At 43.2% G+C, this 15,115-nt stretch overlaps 1 protein-coding gene across 1 annotated transcript in view; it reads right to left on the reverse strand.

Annotated features, from left to right (window-relative positions):
• Window positions 1–15,115, reverse strand: part of afg2a (AFG2 AAA ATPase homolog A) — a 137,307-nt gene that overhangs the window by 19,524 nt on the left and 102,668 nt on the right. Inside the window, exon 16 of the mRNA XM_034092457.1 lies at window positions 5,995–6,159. Coding sequence (XP_033948348.1) covers window positions 5,995–6,159 — 165 coding nt within the window. The remainder of the gene's footprint in view (window positions 1–5,994; window positions 6,160–15,115) is intronic.

Below are 15,115 nucleotides of genomic sequence, written 5' to 3' on the forward strand. Positions count from 1 at the left end.
AAATTGCCGAAGGACCTTGCGAAGGTTCATTTTCGTGTTGAATTCGTGTGTCCATTTTGCCCTTCGTAAGGCCATCGTGAGGGCATCTTGTTATCATCGGTGCCATCGGGCATTCGCCCCGATCAGAGTGAGGGCGAATGCACCGATGATAACACGAAGATGACACGACTTGACAAGATGCCCTCACGAGTGCCTTACGAAGTTGCCGCTCACGAAGTTGCTGCCGGAGCCTGAGAAACTCCACCGGCGGTCATACGATGGCTTAGATGCCCTCACGAATGGCCCGATGTTGCTACGATCACAGCCGAATTTGAACATTTCCTTTATCGTGTGTCCATCGGGTGTCAATTTCGGGACAGTGTGACAGGGGCTTAAAGAGGGTATTATAAGAATAGTACATTACATTTAATTTAGCTGACATTTTATCCATTTTGATATAGACGCTCGGCTGACCAATGCTTGTCGGCTGCGGCTCAGCGAGCTTCCTGCTGCATTAGTTAGCACGCCAAGTCAAATATAATGGCTCAATAGCCGCTTTCACACCAAGTAATTTGCCCTACTTAGTTCCCAGCACTTAGTACCCAGCACTTAGTACCCCCATGGAACCAAGAGCTGATCGCGTTCACACAGGAATAAGTCCCTGAGGGAGGATTAGGCAAATGAAGCCACTGACGTCACTTCTTCTTCTTCTGCTTTGGGTTTACTGGCAGGCCGCAAACCACTTCACGGCGTATAGAGAGGCGAAGTCCCGCCCATCTACTTCCGATCCATGGGACCTTATTTCGTAAAAATTATGTATTGAAGTCAATGGGGAGAGAAAACGTATATTTCGATCCCGTTTAAATTGTGCCACGAATTACACATAATGTTTGTCAATCTTAAAAAATCATTTCCATGTCAAAAAAGTCACAGTTTGTGGTAAAACTGTTGAAATATAAGACTCCATTACATGTTACTTATTACACTGCTGACTGCAGTGGGGTTTGCAGTGTGACCCCCTGATCCCAACACCAAGGCTCTATCCACTGCGCCACACGCCTCCGACTATGAAAAATACGCAACTAGAAAGACTACAAATCCCAGAGTCGCGTAAGTGATGTCATAATTGTTTTCCTCCGCTAAATATAAGAGATAGCTAAGATAAGATAACTTTAACAAGCTGTCTGTGTGCTTAGTACCAGGTTGTTATCATACCAGCAATGGGTCTTGCTCGTTCTTTCGCTTCCCGTCTGATGAAAGGACCAGGAGTGGCTGGATCAAGTTAGCTACCTAGCTAGTAGCTAGCACGTTAGTTAGCATTACAGCCTTAGCCTTGTCATTTGTATTAGCCTTAACATGAAGTAACATCAAGTAACCCAAAATGTCAAACAGTAAGAGTAGTAGTCATATTTCGTGAACCCTTTGAAGAGTACTGTCACACCGGTGTGATCATTCTATAATACACCATTTAAGCCTGGGGGATAAATGCTAACGCTAACGCTACATTAGCACCGGCGATCTGTTCTACTTCATGCTATCTGCACAAATGGTTGACATTAAACATTAAAAAGACCAGGCAGTTCAGAGAGAATCAAAGGAAGGCAGGCAGGCAGCTTTGCATGACATTCTTCTGGACGTGTTTCATTGTGGTGATAGTGAGGGTAGTCAATCACTTTTTTGACAAGACAGTAGTGGCGGCCATGTTGGTGACGTGTGTTGTTGTGAGAGTCTGCGAGACCAGAGATGTAGTTCATTGAGCGTTTCACACAAAAATAAGTGTTACTTCACAGTTTTACGACACTTTTTTTTTTTTGACTGGCAACATTATCTTTTTTTAAAATTGACAAACATCATATGTGTAATTCGTGGCACAATTCAAACGGGATCGAAAGATAATCTTTCCCTCTCCATTGACTTTAATACATATTTTTTCCGAAATAAGGTCCCATGGAGGTCCACCGGAAGGGGAGGGACTTCGCCTCTCTATACTGCCACCCGAAGTCCCCGGCCGCAAGTCCCCGGAGTTCAGAGTAAATCACCAGAACGCCGACACCTCCTCATCTCCACCGCTCCCATGTTTTTTTTTGTGTTGCCATAAGTTAGTCTCTCTCCATTGGTGCGCGGGGCTAATGCTAATAATGCTAATGCCAGAAAATACAAAAACTTTTCCGAGTTTTACGGGGCGTGGTTGGCAATCCGCCCAGCCAATCAGAAATTGGAACTTTTTTCTCCCCAGGAAAATACCACCTCTCTAGCAGGCACTGAAAAGGGGATACAAGTTCTCATGAACTAAGTACTTTTTTTGGTGTGAACGCAAAATCCCAGGAACTATCGGAACTAAACGGGAAAAGTACTCCGGTATGAAAGCGCCTCATGCTCTGTTAGAGACATGGAGAGCTCCAGCTACTTTCAATGTCCATACAGAGACAACACCTCTCATTCCTCCAAGAGATGTGTGGTGCAGCAACATGTATTGGTATTGAGCGAGAAACGCAAGTGCAATGGCAAGAAAAAGTGAATCTGAAAGTAATCTGCATTCATGAATCAAAATGTTATCTTATCCTAATCAAAGTCACATAGACAAAGACAATGTGTTTAAGCTAATGACACAACTTTATTAAACACACCAACACACATTCGCAGTGCTGGTGAAAACGTATTCAATTAATTATTAAAGTTTGAGATCATTGTTAGGTATTATAATTTGCATTAAAAGCATACAAACCACAACTTTTATTTTATGTCAATCTTAATACCGTAATAACGTCTTTCTGTAAGTGATATTCTCATCTTCATATATTATATTTATACTGTATATTTGATCTCAAAAGTGATGTCCTTGTTATAGTTAAGGATAGATTTCTCATTGTTTCTTTAACAAATTCTCAAAAACTGGGAGAAAATTAGATTTTAAAGACACTTTTTACAGTTTTTACTATTATTATTATTCAGTTAAACAAACGGTAATCAGCAGCCGATCCGTCCGATGTCTTTTCGCTCTATTGCCAAAACGTTTCTCTGTGGCCAACATTGACTGTATTTACTGAAATCTCATTTACTGTAAACACACTTGGGTGTCTTCCTGCAGCAGGAAGCACACACACTTTGGGACTTGTGGGGGGGATTATATCCTGGGGACATCTGCCCCTCTTAAACATTGGTTAAAAAGGAAAGTGGAAATGTTTAGCCTTCCAATTTAAAAACGGTAAAAGGGCAAAAAGTAATGTATTGAACCGTTACAGAGAAATAGAAGAGTAGACGGAACAACCAGTCGATATGCGACCAATCAGCAGTCACGGTCAATGTGTTTGGACATTCACTTGTTTATTTACTCGGTGATTTGCTGCATTTGTCCCTCTCTTTCCTCGTAAACACAGCATTATGTTTGGTGCTGTGTTATCTGTATCCTGTTTTCTCAAACTTCCCCTCAGTGATCATGGCAGTTTAACATTTCCTGTCATCTAATCTGATCTATAGCGTTGGTATGTAGAATATAATACGTACACGGTGGGACCCGGCTCCTTTTCCACCAATGCACTTTTATCATCTCCACTGTGGCATTTCTTCACATTTTTGTGGGGTTTCAAGAACTCGATGGCAAGTGACGGCAAACCTCCATTCCGCAGAAGAGACACTGTACGAGAAACCCCGATGTCAAACACAACACCTGATAGCAGCGGATAGGTTTCTCGCTGCATACCTCCTCCAGGTGTACGCCTGCTTTAGGCTTGCTTTTTTGAGTGGGGGCTGCCGAGTGGTGCCGAGGATACGAGGAGGCCCTATAGATAACCTCAGACTGCCCTCGAGAGGATCATAATGTCAAGAGAAAATATGGAAAGTAACACCTCAACACCTCGCTCTCCTGATCAGACTTGATTTTGGAAATGATGAAGAGTGTTCTGAGCTCGCTGAAAGAAAGGTTGGAGTTCACACATGCCTAAAGTAAAGTGTAGAAACACTCGAAAAACTGGTGTTCAATTCTTTAATAAAAACACTGTCACTTGCACACTTGTATTTATTGTAAGGTATCCTATGTTTATATATATTTTTAGTAAGCAGCAGTCGGACATTTCTCTATTACAGTGTATTCTAACTTATTCTGTATATTTGATATTGTTTATTCTGTAGATACGATCTATCTATCTATCTAATGGAATTTATTCTCATCGAATCCAATCTAATCTAAAATAATGAAGTATAATCTAATTAATAATAATAATATATTTAATGTATATAGCGCTTCTCATCTGCCAAGACAAATCTCAAAGTGCTTCACAACAAGGGATACTGATACACTTTGAGAGATTAAACAAATCATTGTAATAATAATAAGAAATCAAAAAATTAAATATAAAATATAAAATAGAGTACAAAAATAAAAGTCGGAGATAGCGATAAAAATGGCAGTACTCCAGGTGTACCATGAATCTAATCTTATTCTAATCTAATCTATCCTCAAGTATAATCAAATGTAATCTAATCTATTCTAATCTAAAATAATCTATAACTTGACTCATTAAATGGAGTAGGTCTAATTAGATGTGAAAATACCCTTCGTTATAAATTAATAAAAGTTTAATAAAAAAAATAATACTTCAAACCAGTGAACGTGTATGGATACAAAATGAATACACCTGATGTGAAAATAACCAATCGGTTTCTTACTTACATGTACGTTGATAATCTCTCCGTGCCTCTTAAAATATGGCTAATAAAGAAGTTAGCCGTGTTTTACGCCAAACATACTTCTCTGTCCTGCTCAATCTCAGGCAGTCAAATGAAAGGAACAACTCATCAGCGATTCGTCTGTACGCGGCAGCATCACAAACATGCTACACATAAAGCGGGAACAATGCAATCTGTGTTTTCAAAGCCTGCCGAGGAACGCTGGGGTCTGAATCGCTTAAAGACGGTTGTTTTCTGAGCCTGTCAGAAGACCAGCACAACAACCCTCCAGGTCTAAAGATACAGCTGGGATTTACATCCAGAGGGAATGAAATGCTGTACATCTTATAGGAGTGTTTTGTTCGTTCCCTGTCGAATGGAAGATGAACTACGAGTCACGTTAAAGGTCAACGACAAACATGATGTATTTGACAAAGAACCGATATATCAAGAGAACGAGACCATGTACACACAACTCTCCAAAGTTTCACATTTTGCATAAAATAAAACCCACCAAAAACGTAAAGTTGGTCAATGAGTTTAAATGGCCTAACATTTGACACAATCCTTATTTAAATAGCATTTTTTCCCCTCGAATGTTCTTCTCATTTGTTTCCTCGGAGGTCAGCAGCAGTTGCTCGAGACAATGCGGATCACGCGAATGCAAAGAGACAAATCTGTCACACAAAGGAGTGTTTGTACGATTAGCCGTGGAGTCACGAGGGCGCTCTGTGACACAGCGCAGACACAACACAGACATCACGGGAAAGCACAGCAACATCTCGCTGCAATGCACCCTCGAATAAGAAGTAGTCGGAAGATAATGATGTCTTGTTTGATCTTTTCTCCAACATTAGCGAACAAGAAACAAGTTGATTGCGTGGTTCATCAAACTGATATCCCAACATCTAGTGGAAAACAACGGCAAGGCTTTTGTTAAGGGAATATGTTGGATTTCAAATATAATTGGAAGTATTGTTTTTGTACGTTTTTGTGTTTCTCATATTTTCCTACGACTGTTATGATTGGCTGTGAATAAGAAAATATGAAGGACAGACCATCTATTTCTATTTTTGGTAGGTAATATAAGATTATTTTCTTCGCCCTGCTCCATTCCGGGTATGGTGTGTTTATAGAGACATGTTTTACAAGTAATTGTTATACATTAAGTTGCGCATACCATGAACAGAAGTGAATTGGACTTCCAGAATGTTGCACAAGTAAGAAAATGATTACGCTTACTTAAAGAATGAAGGTTAGGGTTATTGTTGAGTTGATTTTACTGCGAGTCTTTTCGCTTGTTCCTGTGCAAAATATGTGAATTCATCAATCAACGGAAACCTGACTCACCTCAGCTCCAGAGTACTTGCCGGTCCGGGTCACCAGGTCTTCAATAGACACATTTTGGGCTACAGGCATGTTGCGGAACAGGAGTGCAAATATTTCCTGTCGGGTCGGAGCATCTGGAAGAGGAACGTAGATGATCCGGTCAAGGCGACCTGGACGCATCAGAGCCTGTGGGACAGAAACAAAGACTCTTAAGCATCGAAGCCTTCATCACGTATTTTACAAATGGCCAATCACGTCAAGTTCAGAAACACAAAACCAAGCGTTATTGAAATGTTCTTTGGCTCACCCCGGGTAGGTTTTTACTTTGTTCATTGGGTTTGTTCAACAGCATACAGTTATTCTATCAGCATGTATCAAAAGTGAGTAAACAAATCCTCACTTTATAGAAAAATAGGTAACAATGTAAATAAAGCTTAACACCAGGGCGAACAAAATCCCACACAGACAGAAGACATACACAAATAAATAAATAGAAAACCAGTCAGCTAAAACAAACATGTCAATAATAAACAATACATGTCGGTACGGCAGCAAGCACATGTTACATTCAATTCAGACTTTTTCCAGCACATGTTGCACACGATCACTTCAAGGTCACAGAAGCACTGTCAAGGACTGCGTCTCTGACCTCTGACCTCCGTACTGCCTGCTTGTTGCGGTGGAGATCTAGTCACTGGCTCTACTAATGAATTGATGGTACACCTCTTCAGACAGGACCATACACCATATGCCTACAATGCAAACTGTGAAAGGCACGTTTTCCACTTCTCGCAGTCAGCGTGGAGACAATGTTTACGTTATCTGATAAACCCTCCACTTCCTACAGATCACGTCTCCGTGACCCCAAAACAGTCCTCGAGTACCCAAAGCTGCCGCTGTCTCGCTTGTCAGACGTCATTAAGTGGCAGGCGCCTCTCAAACACAGACAGGCAACAGACAGACAAATAGCCCGTGTCTCCATTTGCTCTCCTCAGCCAGGCTGGGACAAAGTGGTTTGGGGCGTGTGTCCATGTCACCGGCCGGCCGGCCAAAGAACAGCAGGATAGGAAAATGGCAAAATACATTTGATTGCCGTGAATTAGCATTTCATGTTAGTGCTCGAATGAAGAACCAACAGAAAACACACATCAACTGGAACTGACAGTTTCATTGTTGAGCTTCCTCCGAGACTCAGTGAGGCCTGGTTGTAAAGACTGTGGAGCCGCTGGCTTGGGGCCAGACAGGCCACAGCGGGGCTAAACCCCGGCCAGCGGAGACGAGGCAGGAGACACACGCAGACGCAAGCCATGCAGGAGGTCACGTCAGGAGCGATCAGTGAAGGTTGGAGGGACCGCACCAGCAGCCTTTGAACTCTTGTATACGTAGACATCATACTGCTATTCAGGACTGTCTGAATGCACCTCATCACGCAGGCTGCACTGCCTACTTTCTCCTTCAATATGCTTCGTCTAGCAACATGTGTATTCTTATATTGTTAACATAGGACAATCTGCATAGGGTAAGAACTTCAGCAACACATGCTGAAAAGACTATTTCATACTCGATTATTAATAAGGTTATTTATCAAGCTGCAATTTAAACAAGACAACATAATGTCAAATGCAAGCCATTTAAAGATGTGTACTTCTCTTGGAAAGTGTGATGGGTATTATCACTGTTTTTCTAAAAGGGTTTAAACTCAATACCTAACCATTTGGTAAATGAAAGTTGAACGAATATTTTAAAAGGATACATAAAACAGACATACAGGAAAGATTGTTTTTACCTATTTTACTATCTTTTAACCTCAAGTTTAAAGAATGTGAATCGAGAAAAACGGGAATTTGAAAATCCACAATTCCATTATTTGGGAAAAACTCAAAAATATTTGATATGCAGTATTAGAGCACCAGAATAGCTAATAAGGTCCATTATCGGGGAGTAAGACATATATGGCATATATATACGAGCCAACTCTTTTTAAAACTTCTTGCCTTAGATATTGATATTCTCACATGTTATAGAAAAGTCTGAAAGTTGGAAAACACACACAAAAGACAAATAAATGATCCCAATTGACCTACATGCATGATTGTCTTTTTCCAAGTCAAGAATTAACTTTAAAAAAAATGGGAATTTGAAAACCACATTAAGACCTTCAGAATCATCCGATATAGGCAGTGCGAGGAACGTTTCTGTCAGCTGCTGCGTCAACCGTTGACAATCAACCACAATGCTAAGTAAAAACATTGAGCTGCATCCCCTTTACAGAAACCCTGCACGGGTCTTTACCATATTAAAATCCATCTGCTTGCAAAGTGCGCCAGATGTACATTTAAGAGTTTTGTTTTATGGTTTATTTGTTTCCCCTCTGGATAACCAATTCCCGTTAGCCGGGGCGATGGACAGCTTTCCTGCCTTTTATCTGCTGCTCTCTTGTGTTCCTGTGTCTATGGAACACGAGAGCATGGAAACTGGAGACAAACATTAGTAGCTACCCCTAGGTAACCACAACAGAGTCTTGGCTGACAAAGGAGCAATGGATCATGGGAGGAAATGTTCTTGTTTTTCAGGTCTCTGGATTCTTCCGTTCGATCGAGTAGAGGCTCTGGCTGTGGGTGACGGACCATCGGCGTACAACGTATGGAGAGGTATAACGTCACCGTAACTTGAAGCAGGGAAAGGATGGCTGCTGGGGAGACCTGCTGTGATATTGATGGATAGCAGGTCCAAGGGTATTACATTAAATTCAGAAGGGCTTGAGACCTGGGGAACTTGATAAGATGGGTCTGGCAAAACAACTATAAAATAACACATGTGAGAGTTATTCTGATGTCAAGGTTCTTCTCACAGGTTAGAGGGTTCTGTGTGTGTGTGTGTGTGTGTGTGTGTGTGTGTGTGTGTGTGTGTGTGTGTGTGTGTGTGTGTGTGTGTGTGTGTGTGTGTGTGTGTGTGTGTGTGGTCTAGCATTACTATACTTGTGGGGACCTAAATCTGTTTACATAGTCACGTGTGGGGACTGGCTTCCCTTATGGGGACAAATTGGAGGTCCCCATAAGGGAATCATTAATTTTAGGGTGAAGACTTGGTTAGGTTAAGGGTAAGGTTAAGGTTAAGGGTAAGGGTTAGGTTAAGGGTAAGGGTTAGGCATGTGTTGGTTCTGGTTAAGGTTAGGATAAGTCTCCAGGAAATGCATGTAAGTCAATGTAATGTCCCCTGAAGTGATGTATACATGGTATGTGTGTGTGTGCGCGTGTGCGTGTGTGTGTGTGTGTGTGTGTGTGTGTGTGTGTGTGTGTGCGCGTGCAGTGGGGATTGCAGTCCTTGGTTGCTTGTGACAGCAGGTAGAGCCAGTCTGCACTATGCAGAGGACGTGCCAGGGACACTTCCTGTGTTGCTCTCTGTGGAAGAGTCTCGTGGCTGCATGCCAACACAAACCTGCTGACCTTCAGCGAACAAAAAAGTACTCATAGGAATCAGAATCAGAATTGAGTTTGATGCAAAGTACAGTATGTTTAAACATACAGGGGATTTGCATTGCACTGACCTAAGAACAGGAGTACGGGTTAGGGTTAGTCGTGGCGTGATTTCACTTTGAGTTTCAAGGAATCTTTTGTTTGTTCCAGTGCAAAAGTACAGATCAGCCCGGGGTCTTTATCAGCCAACACAAACCTGCTGACCTCCAGCTTGAAAAAAAACCTCAACCGGACAGACACTCCCCTGCACACCAATACACACATGCATGTAGAGTGCGCTTGAATAAACAATTCTGGTACATTTTTGTGTAAAGAGGCCGACCGGCTACTTCATCAGCAGTTCATTCTCCCCGCACACATAATGGAGAAGTGCCCGTGGCTTCCAGGCGCTCGGGCTCCAAGGGCTCCAAGGCGCTCCCAAAAAGCATGAGCCGACCCTCAGCTTTGAGACTGCTAAACTCATCTGACTGCCCTGGAGGGAAAGAAAGCTTTTTATTTTTTCTTCTTTCCTCTCAGCAAGAGCAGGGGGCCCATCCATCACTTAACAAGATACACTTCCTGTTCTCAAGGATCTGGGGGTGGGGGTAGGGGTAGGGGAAGGAGGGAAGGAGAGTGAAGAGAAGGAGGAGGTAAAGGGGGGGGGGGACCCCGAGAGACAAATACTTGGCTTGGCATGTCGGGCAAGCGTTGACGGGCTCCTTTCGTAACGGCATCATTCCACCTGAAGTCTTGGCTCAACTGGCGGAGAGCAAAATAAGTGAAGTAGAAAAGAGACGGGACAAAACAGTGAGACCAAAAGACCCAGACAACCCACTTTTCGGACTGCAGGAACCGAAACCCGACAAACAAACACAGATAAGTGGCGCGGGAGACAGAAGAACCACCGTCAACAAAAGGCAGTTGGGGAAATGATCCGTTTTCCTTACGCGAGTCTGCATGACAGATCACATCCTCCGTGTTGCACCGCTGACATGATAAGCACCATTACACATGAGCCGTTAGTAATTAGACAATGCCCCTAGGTACGAGCTTTACGTCAACATTGAAGCTTTTATACACTCCTAAATCTGGGCGCCGTGGACGGACAAGCGGCGGTGAGAAAGTCGTGAAAAGCAAGTGAGGCCTCGGCGGCAGTCAGGCCCATCAAAACACACAGAGAGAGAAGCGAAGAAACAAAACCTCGCCCGCTCTCTCTGCGGAAAGTTTCCCTGCCGATAACAACAGTAATCATTCCAGGCATTGCGAGCCTCTTCAAGAAGTGATTACCCCCTAGTGACAGATGACTTCCTATCTGCGAAGGCCGGTACCTCTCCCTAAGCAGGGAGGAATGCTGGGAATCTTCTGCTCGGAGCGCTGTTGCCGAGCACATTCTTGGCCAACTTCAGTCTGACCTGACCTACGCTACGCCTACCGACTGTTTACAACCGGACGCCCCCGCGATTCAAGGTGTCTTATTCTTAGATGGAGGCTTGGACGCGGTGCGGCCGAATCAAGATCAGATTCTTCCTCGCACTACCTTCAGATCAAATGAAGGGAAACACTGGGTCCATGACACTGAACACGACTACGTTCTTCCCTGCACATCTGGTGGAGTCTCTTTTCTTTCAAAACCATTTTTGTTGGTGCTTCTTCCAACGTGCAGCATGATATCAGGCTGAATAAGTGGCTTGCCTGAGGAGACATGGGTTGACTTTGTTCCCAGCCTGAAGGCATTTGCTGTATGTGGTTTCCTAACCTGTCAGTCTGCAATCCTCCGCCTCTGTGACTCATTCTGACTCGGAGATGGGCCACCCTGGGTTTATGCAGAACACACGGCCAACACAACATGTGGAGGGCATGATGGGAAGCACACTCTCACAGAAAGGTTCAGAGAGGTTATCATCAGTTAGAGGCCATCTTTGAGGGATTATAGTCGGTCTGATTATCGACTCGACGACTGCAATGGTGTCTTCACAGGTCTCACTAAAAAATCTATTAGGAAGCTGCAGCTGATACAGAACGCCGCTGCTCGAGTCCTCACTAACACTAAGAAAGTGGATCACTCCTGTTCTGAAGTCTTTACACTGGCTTCCTGTGTGTCAAAGAATAGATTTCTAAATACTGCTGCTGGTTTATAAAGCACTGAATGGTTTAGGCCCAAAATACATCTCTGACCTCCTGCTAAATTATGAACCATCCAGATCTCTCAGGTCTTCAGGGACTGGTCAGCTTTCTGTCCCCAGAGTCAGAACTAAACATGGAGAAGCAGCGTTCAGTTATTATGCTCCAAATATCTGGAACAAACTCCCAGAAACCTGCAGGTCCGCTGCAACTCTGACTACTTTCAAATCCAGGCTGAAGACTTTTCTTTTTGTCGCTGCTTTTAATTGAACTATTCATATCTTAAACTGCACTGTAACTTTTATCCATGTACTTTTTCTCTTAATGTTTCTTTTATTATCTTTTTAATGACTGATTTTAAATGCCATTTTCTTAATGTCTTTCATTTTTTGTAAAGCACTTTGAATTGCCTTGTGTTGAAAAGTGCTATATAAATAAACTTGCCTTGCCTTGCTTCAAGGGCAGCGACTTCTAATACTGCTGGAGTTTGGGACGTGGCCGCCAATGGACGACATTGGCGGGCCTAAAATGGAGGACGCTTGATTACAAAGTCATAAGTTATAAGGCATTAAGACACATTTTGGCAAAGGTTATTTCTTTCATGGTTTGGGTAGGAGTTTGTTTTCATAGATGCAACTCTATGACATCTATGGCAATTCTGTGAGGTATGCTATATACTCCTGTCCTGACCACATGAAAGACAGATTAAGGTCATGTCTGGATGTGTATGTACAATAAAGTACACTGTTTGTTAAACAGACTAATCAAATGTCCAATTACAAGTGTTTTTACCGCCATCCTCGCACTTCACTTGATCCATGATCGTGCTTTTTGGAGTAAAATCTGTTTTGGAGTTTGGTTTTTCAGATCCTTCAAATATCACATCTGTTGATTTGAAGCTAAGGCAGAGTCTTCTACTTTGTACTGAAGAGCTTTCCACACAACATCTCTCTTAAAAGATGACATAACTTTGGACAAGGCCACGCCGTTTTCAGAGGGACACCGGACCTGCTTTATGTCTGATTTTGATGTGGGAGAGGATCAGAGGAGCAATGGAGTGGGGAGAGAGAGAGAGGGGGGGAGGGAGAGAGAGAGAGAGAGAGAGATGAGAATGACAGGGGGAGAGAAAGAGGGAGAAAAAGAGAGAGATAGAGAAAGAGAGAGTTGGCAACCAGTCAAAAAACATGAGAGGCTTTCACTCTGGATTTTGCCCTTGAGTCAAACTTGCATCCGGCAGGCGAGGCCACCGTGTCCAAGAAGCGAATAACTCTGGCGCTGTTAACCCCCTGCTGTCCCACACACTCTGCAGAGCCAAGAGATTTGTAGTTTCCAAATGAGGTACAAACCATTTGAACAGGTGGTTTCTTTTCTTAAAAAAGACTGGCTTGGCTCAACAGAGCAACCCATTCAGGGTACAAAGGAAATGACTGATGATTTGTACGAATGCAGCAAGCACAAATGCTGTCCACGTCATTGTGGAGGAACATCTTTAAAATGGTTTCGATCTGATCGCAATCTTATCTATACAACTTTTTTATTTCACTTTTTGGTTAAAAATACTAACGCGGTTTACATTTTTAGCGAACCTCTACATTTTATAAGAATGTCCATGTATACTGTAAGAGGATATTTCTAGTTTAATCAAACAGTTTTCTACTTTAATAATCAATTAAATTCCAAACCTTTATTTATCCAGGTGAAATCTCTTTTTCAAGCGAGACCTGCAGCAGTAGGTTCCACAAGAAGACATAAAACATAAACAACATGTACACGGATTACAATTTACATATTTAACCACATGTACAGGTTCCAACAGCATCTGATTGTTTAGCATCCAACCGAGCTTTAAAAACATGTAGTGGTACTAGCTTGGTAACTTTCCATTCTGTTTGCAGACCGTTCCAAGTTAGTGGAGCTGCACATCTAAAAGCTTTCTTAAAACCACAGCATGCGCTCTCCGGGTACATACATACATTCTGCTAACTATTGCAAAGGCAGATCGTTGGAAACATGGCAATTGCACAATCACAATGTATAGACCAAGCCCTGTAACCAAAGGATCTGAATCGCTGTATTGGCAAGTCAACCTGAATACAAGTGCACCAGTACTGTGGTTAGTAATCCCTCATTACCAACGCATTGCATCTGGCTGGTTTAGGGCTCTGTTTAAATGGGTGTGATCCTCCGACTTCTCGTGTTTCCGCACCCTGTTTTTAGCGATGCTTGTGTGATCTGAGCAATGCACTTAGTGAGTGCAGTGTTCTTATTATTGATAGGAACGGTTATGAGAGATTAAGGGCTGTAATAAACGTGTTTTTCCCTTTAACACATGCACAGTTTAGTGTTTGCTTTCGTCCATACAGTGTCACGAATTTACACATTTTCAATTTTAGTACGTGTGGCCCCAGCAGGAGTGAGACTCTACTCCTGGCAGGACCACAGAGGTGTGTGTGTTTATTTGTGTGTGTGTGTGTGTGTGTGTGTGTGTGTGTGTGTGTGTGTGTGTGTGTGTGTGTGTGTGTGTGTGTGTGTGTGTGTGTGTGTGAGAGGGTGGGTGTTGCTGAGCATAGGGTCATTACAGAATTAGATGTCACACCTCTTTTACCTTTTATGGTGTGTGTGTGTGTGTGTGTGTGTGTGTGTGTGTGTGTGTGTGTGTGTGTGTGTGTGTGTGTGTGTGTGTGTGTGTGTGTGTGTGTGTGTGTGTGTGTGTGTGTGTGTGTGTGTGTGTGTGTGTGTGTGTGTTTGAGGGTCACCATCATATGGAGACCAGGTGATGAGGCTGAAACAAGGGGGAGGAAGGGGAAGGAAAAGTAGCAGCAGCTGTGTTGCTCTCCTTTTGGGTCGGGGCGGAGGGTGAGGTGGTGTTGGGGGGGGGGGCGCTCACACCCCTACAGCTGCCCTGGGGGCCGCAATAAAGTCCCTGAATCTGTCAAAACAACCCCGGCTGACTGGCCCTCACACCTCCAAGAGAATAAAAATGGCCAAAAAAACAGCCTTATTTTGATAGGAATTGGTCGCCGGAGTGTGTGTGTCGGTGTGTGTGTGTCGGTGTGTGTGTGCGTGGGTGGGTTGGACCACCATACAAAAAAAAAAAGGTGAAGAAAAGCAAAGGAAATTAGACCGAGGCCATGTTGAAATGTCAACTCATTGGAGCCCAAAATAAAAAAGGCAGTAAAGCGGGTGCCATAAAATACATGTATGTTTGCTTTACAAAGAGGCGTTTCCTGTGAGCTGTCCGCAGTGTAATTCTACGGGGCCTTGCGTTCGGTGTAAACTCGCCAGGTCTGGTTTCCATAATCCGCCTCAGAGCCTTTCGGCAACCTCCAAACTTCCCGGTCAAGTTGCTGCCATGGTAAGACAAATGTGGCGACCCTCTCTTATTTTCTTCTCGGAAAGTCAATCTGATTATTTTTTTATTTCTTCAAAATCACTCTTAGCATTCGGTGCCCCTATCACCCTGACTAGTGTCCCCCCTTCTACAGTATTAGTACTCATCATTGTGGTTTGCTGGTGTGTACAACTGTGAATGTCAAGGGGTGAAAGTGTAAAAAGGTCTGGTGTGT

Source organism: Pseudochaenichthys georgianus, chromosome 10, assembly GCF_902827115.2.
Source record: "Pseudochaenichthys georgianus chromosome 10, fPseGeo1.2, whole genome shotgun sequence".
Lineage (NCBI taxonomy): Eukaryota > Metazoa > Chordata > Actinopteri > Perciformes > Channichthyidae > Pseudochaenichthys > Pseudochaenichthys georgianus.